Genomic DNA, 6069 nt, shown 5'->3' with positions numbered 1-6069 from the left:
CAAAACTATAAAAATGATTTTTGTCTGATTGTTTCCAACACTTGGAAGTAGTTTTTGGCCTGGGCTCATATGGACCTGGGATCATTTGAGATGTTCTATTTTCCTTTTAAAAGGATAGAGCAGGCTTAGGTGACATCCTGGGCCCTCCAACTTTGTAGGTCTACAGGCCCAAACAGCACACATGAAGGATACCACTAAAGCCCACCTGTATATCCAAAACCTAGGTACACTCATCAATCTCCTGACGGTTTTGAGTTCTTGCTCCTGTCAGGTTGGCACTTGATCTACCATCCATAGTATTGTCACCTTGTATCATTTGTCATAATCCGAGGCATTACTGGCACCAATCTGGCTATATGTGGATGTTAGATATATCACGGTACTAGTGATGGCCGTGACTCCCCATGCTATCCATATGTCAGGCAACGTTTGATGGAGTATCAGGTTACCATATACTCCGTCCGTTCCCAAATATAAGTCTTTCTAGAGATTCCAATAAGTGACTACATACGGAGCAAAATGAGTGAATCTACTCTAAAAAATGTCTACATACATCCGTATGTTGTAGTCCATTTGAAATGTCTAAAAAGACTTATATTTAGGAACGGAGGGTGTAATTCGTTAAGTTGAAAATGACATAGTTAGTTGCTTTTGATACTCTTGGCACTAGAGTGTGGTGGAGAAACATTCTGGTGGTAAACCTCTAAAATGAAGCCATAGTTATAGTATAATGCTGTTAGCGAACATTTTTCTGCCATATATCATAATTTACCGGTAGTCGGCAATTGGTTCAAGCTTCACACATGTTACTGCATAGTTAACGCAAACATGAACCAGAGTAAAATTTAGTTTGGAATTTTGAAACGGAAACAAACTGAAAGAGCTAAATTGAGTTGCAATGATTTATTAATTCAAGCACAGCAACACACTCGCAAAAGATAGTGGCACCCAACAAATTAACCGGTACAATAAAGAAAACCCGCCAACTTACCTTTACAATTTTGCATCTGAGCTATCAGTTACTCAACAAAGGTGAAAGAGCATTACCACTTTCTTCGTTTTCCAATGTATTGCCACAAATTTTGCCAGGTTCTGAATGAGTTCGCTGCAGCTGAACCACATCTTCCATGCAAGCGGCTAGCAGACGGTTCGAAACGGGTTCAGCTCTCACAATTTCCACAAGAGCAGGCAAGCATCATTTCACCGATCTTGTGTATCTCGTAAGCATCCTACCAGTGCATGTGCTGACTCTCTTGTTTGTTTCAGTTACCAGAGGACAAAATATGGATTGGATTCAAGCGGTCGGAGTGCATTGTTCATCTTGATTCTTGATTAATAATAACAATCACATAACCATAGCTAGAGAACCGCTCATTGTGCGCACTCTGATTTGTGAAATTAGACAATTGGCGAGTATTTATTTATTTGTTTTGTGCACCTCCAAACCCATAATATGTAATGTGCCTGTTGTATAAGCTGCTACATGGAATTGAAACTTGCATCAACTGGTTTTGGGTATCCATGGCCTAATTAGTAGTATTATTTTTGGTGCAATAAAGTTGTGAATCATTTAAACTGTTCTGCCAGGCATGTTCAGCTGCATTGCTTAGTACAGACAGATATAAAACCAATCTTAGCCTGTTATTAGACCGGGTGCTTGCTGAAATGCCTTTCCTTCAGTTATGAGGGAGAAATTTTCAGAATGTTATAGCTTTTTTATGTCGGCTATCTTGCTGTCATCCCACTTGATAGGACTGGCCAGACGGAGGAAAATGATGTAAGATTCTTTTGCTTGCTCTAGTTGGAGCAATTGAAAGACTTCTTTAAGCTTGTCAGCGTCACGAGGGGACACAAGATCCCCCGAGGAAACATGTCTTGCGTAATATATAACGTACCTTCACCTCGCAAACGCCTTTTGGATACTACTCCTACTTTTTTTTGGATGTAATAACAACTGAAGTTGCTGCAAATAATGGCACTTCATTTTTGCCAACCTTGCACCCTTTTAATTGCTTAACGAGGGAGCAATAGATCGTACCCTTTCCATAGAATACAGCTATGCAGCATTGTACTCCCTCCGTTTCTAAATATTTGTCTTTTTAGAGATTCAAATGGCCTACCACATACGGATGTATATAGACATATTTTAGAGTGTAGATTCACTCATTTTGCTCCGCATGTAGTCACTTGTGAAATCTCTAGAAAGACAAATATTTAGGAACGAAGGGAGTATGACGCAACTGAAATTTGTATAAGAACTCAGCTCAAAAAGGGAGAAGAAAATAATTTTGTATAAGAACATGATCACCCTATCCGGCCCTATATGCACATGGCCTTGTCCCCTCCCGTAGCTGGCTTTGGAGATATGGAGATGGGCGACGTTTTTGAGTGTGCATCACACCACCAGCGCATGAAACATTGGCAATGTTTCTTGTGTACAGGCACGTCTAATTAACACAGAGGAATGAACCTGGACACCACGGAACAGCTTCATAATCATAATTAAACAAGGCTGCCGGGCGATTATTTGTCCAACGGCAGCATGATAATTGATTAATTGAGCACTGCTGTTGGACAAACCGCAAGATCCCTGCAGTGGAACCGGTAGTGGTAGTGGTAGGGTAGCCACCATCTGACTTGTTCTTTTTTGCATAATAATGGAAGGGCATCTTCTGCCTTTTCTGCGTGCTAAACGAAAATACTATTTGATTGTACGTAAACAACAGTGACATGCCGATGACATATTTCTCACGTATACATACTACACATGTGTAACAACAAGATAAAACATAGGAAGTAGGAGTACGTAGTATATTATGGTACAGAGTTGGGCAAGCAAGAGTCGTAATCTTGAAATGGTAGCAAACGGTCAGCTCCTGCTCTTGCATTTCCCCATTGCCCTTGGCGCTGAAAAAACAGAAGGCAAACGGAGTTAGCAAACGGTCGCTGATCATGCAGATGTAGAACTGAGAATTAAGAGCATGGTCGAGGAGGCACCGACCGAGGCCGATGGCTTCTGATCCCTTCATTATCCGGAGGCGCTTGCACGACGCCACGAACATCCTGCCATGAGCGAGAGGAAGAAGAAGAAGAAGAAGAGATTATTAGTAAGTGAGAAACACCAACATGAGAAGAGAAAACATGCATGCATGCGCTTTAACCAATTACTTACTCCCAGGGGACGTCGCCGACGAGCATCCAGTCGCCGTCCTTGTCCTCGTAGGTGGGCACGTAGTCGGAGCCGCTGAGCAGGTCCACCAGCTTGCTCTCGTTCATGCCCGTCATCCCCTGAGCCTGAGCCTGAGAGCAGTCGTTGCCGATGGTGAAGGAGCTGAACATCTTCTCCAGGGCCTTGGACAGCTCCTGGTAGCTCTTGTAGGTGCCCATGTCCACCTTGCGCAGGTAGGGCGCGCCGTCCATGCTCACCTTCACCAGCGCCGCCCCCCCTCTCTCCGCCGCCGCCAGCATGTTCCTCCGGAACGACCGCACCGGCGGCCACCCCACCGCCTGCGCCCTGCTCCACGTGCCAACATCAATCAGTCAGTTCATAATCGTTCACATGGATGATGGTGGTGGTGATGATGATGATGGCGAGGCCGGAGGACATGCAGTGCGCAGACATTTTGCAGGGCCAAAATAGGCCCCTTTTTATCGTGTCGGCAGGGCCGGCACTAGCTGCGGTTCTCCCCGTGCCATTGTTGCGCCCACCCCACCACCACATGCGTTGCTGCATTATCAGTGTACGTGCCCGCGTATCCAGTTCGGATCCAAATGTTCCCCGGAAACGCAGATGCAAAAGTGCTTTTTCCTCTCTCTTTTCCCCCTCACACAAGCGTGCATGCCACTAAAATTTGTGTGCTAGAGTGAAACATGCACGCATGATGTTGTAATTATGCAAGCTTAGTTTCCTTTTCCTAGGCTAATTCTAAAACATAGTACGCACTACCTTTTTCTTCCGAAAATTAAAGCACTTTCATCCTAAGAACTATGAATGATCCTCTTCTTTGAGAGAACGGGAGGGTCTTGACATTTTTCTGGAGAGAGCTAGTACGTAACAGGGAATCACATTGGCATGCAAAAAAAAAAAAGTAACGAGGGACGACGAGGACGTACTTGGGCGCGCGCGGCTTCTCGGGGTCCGCGTCCGGCTGCGGGGTGGTGACCACGCTGCTCTGGCTCGGCGACCGCTTCAACTGCCCGTCGGCAGCAGCCGGAGACGGCTGCGCCTCCGCGACGCCGTCGGCCACTTGCTCGCCGTCCTCGGACGGCGGCGCGGCCGCCGACGCCGGCTCCAGCTTCAGCACGAGGTCGATGGTCTCGGCGTAGCCCCTCTTGCCGGAGCTCCTCACCGCGGCGGCCGCCTCCTCGGCCTCGTTGCTGCCGCCTGGCAGGCCGAGCCGGAGCTCGGTCTCCTCGAACCCGAGGCCCGCCATTGGTCTCCTGCTCCAACGCAGCAGCCGCCCTTGGGTTTCTTCTTCGCCCCTCCTTGTGAGTTTGCTTTCGCGTGTGTCTGCTGCTGCTTGGGCTTGGCTTGTGAGCAGAGCACAAATAGACGGGAGGGGACGAAGAATGAGATGATGGCGGCCGGGTGGATGGTTACAAAAGAGTATGGTTCCCTCTTGCCGGAAGTGGCGTAGGATATTGCAATAGAAATCCCTATATAATATCAGAATGAACAGGATACGTATGCAATTTGGCCATGTCCGTGCAAAAGTAGGTTAAATGGTACGTAGACGCTCCATTCCAATGGAGTGCTACCGATGGTTGTGTCAGTGCAACGTATCGTACCGTCAGCCCATGCACGCAAACGCAAGTACGTATAGCAGTAGTATTTATTGTGGTACATGCTGGCAACGAATCATCTCATTACATCGAGGTTCATGGACCACCAAACAACCATTGCCACCGCCAGAACAAGCCGCCGACGCGTTATTATCATCGCTCCCATACCGGAACCGGCCTGACCTTGTCGATGACAGCTGAGAAGTCTTCATTCATGTGCCCCCAAGGACCAGCATCCCGGAACCGCAATCGTCGCCGTTGAATCCTTGAAACAATCTAAAGAAGCGTACACATCGCGAGAAATCCTAACCTCGCCGCTCCGAGAAGCTGGCAGGAATCTACGCCGGAGGTCCGTCTGATCCAACCCAACAGACGGACTTGACATATAAATATCATATTACTACTTGTTAGTAGCTTGTATCTGTACTACACCTCGCAAAAAAAGAGAGGAAGTTCTCATTTGTTCCTAGTCGAAAAACATGTCAACATCTACTACATCAAACTAGATTCATTAGATTTATCATAAAAATATACTCCCACCGTCTTAAAATAAGTGTCTTGAGATCTAATACAAAGTTGGGACACTTATTTTAGGACGGAGGGAGTAGTACACATGGAGCACATATTTAAAATTCTCCGATAGAGCTGGTTCACTGGACAGGGTGCATGCACGGGAGGGAGCTCTCAGCCGACTGTTCTTTGGGCCCCTGACCCGATTGTGCCGTACGGAGTGCCCACACGGTGGGCACACCTACGTTTCACGTACACTTGCAGCTCCCTGCATGCATGTGCCGATGTTTTTGGTCCCTAGCCCGACGTACAGGTGTAGGGATCAGTAGCGGATGAATGGGGCTACGAGCTCGTGACTTTTTGCTGCACATCGTGTACGGCCCCGGCAGGGGGCCAAGGCCGACGACGCACGCGTGCACGATTTTGCCGTCCGTTCAATTCCAGTGTGCCGTTGTTGCTTCACGTGTGCGCGCCTTGCGTATTCCTGTGGGACTGGCACGCACACAGTTTGTTTTCCAGAGCTTTTTCACGTGCATGGATTCCGATCACGTGGGGGCCTTCTCATCTCTCGGGTTTGTAGGTGTGTATTTTTTCGAATCTACTCCGTCTGTTTTCAAATACGAATCATTTTTTAGAGATTTTAATACAAACTACATATGGATGTATATAAAATATTTTAGTGTAGATTTACTCCTTTTACTCCATGTGTAGTCCCTTATTGAAATCTTTAAAAAAATATATTTAGAAAGGGGGGCAACTATGATCGGTCATTCGTTC

At 46.8% G+C, this 6069-nt stretch overlaps 2 protein-coding genes across 7 annotated transcripts in view; one reads left to right on the top strand and one right to left on the bottom strand.

Annotated features, from left to right (window-relative positions):
- LOC119311739 (F-box/LRR-repeat protein 17-like) overlaps window positions 1–1581 on the top strand; it is a 7656-nt gene extending 6075 nt beyond the window's left edge. For 2 of the 6 annotated variants that reach the window (XM_037587437.1, XM_037587435.1), the window contains one exon: window positions 159–1083. In XM_037587437.1, the coding sequence (XP_037443334.1) occupies window positions 159–185 (27 nt within the window). In that variant the 3' untranslated portion in view covers window positions 186–1083. The other 4 variants (XM_037587436.1, XM_037587432.1, XM_037587433.1 and 1 more) reach the window with 4 other exon arrangements.
- Window positions 1582–2486: 905 nt separating this feature from the next.
- Window positions 2487–4639, bottom strand: LOC119311737 (auxin-responsive protein IAA30-like). Its single transcript, XM_037587431.1, has 4 exons — window positions 4114–4639; window positions 3173–3514; window positions 3002–3063; window positions 2487–2907 (listed from the first exon to the last, which is right to left on the bottom strand). Exons 1-4 carry the CDS (start codon window positions 4431–4433, stop codon window positions 2870–2872), a joined length of 762 nt encoding a protein of 253 aa, XP_037443328.1. The 5' UTR covers window positions 4434–4639; the 3' UTR covers window positions 2487–2869.
- Window positions 4640–6069: the final 1430 nt, after the last annotated feature.

This window comes from Triticum dicoccoides, chromosome 5B (assembly GCF_002162155.2).
Source record: "Triticum dicoccoides isolate Atlit2015 ecotype Zavitan chromosome 5B, WEW_v2.0, whole genome shotgun sequence".
NCBI lineage: Eukaryota > Viridiplantae > Streptophyta > Magnoliopsida > Poales > Poaceae > Triticum > Triticum dicoccoides.
The sequence above is the reverse complement of the archived record's forward strand: the minus strand, read 5'-3'. Positions and strand labels throughout refer to the sequence as shown.

Excerpts from the sequence above, each read along its gene's own strand:
- LOC119311737 (XM_037587431.1), bottom strand. The coding sequence starts at position 4,433 with ATGGCGGGCCTCGGGTTCGAGGAGACCGAGCTCCGGCTCGGCCTGCCA. Across the intron at positions 3,064-3,172 it reads GTCGGCGACGTCCCCTGGGA|GATGTTCGTGGCGTCGTGCA; the intron begins GTAAGTAATTGG and ends CGCTCATGGCAG. Across the intron at positions 2,908-3,001 it reads ATCAGAAGCCATCGGCCTCG|CGCCAAGGGCAATGGGGAAA; the intron begins GTCGGTGCCTCC and ends CTGTTTTTTCAG.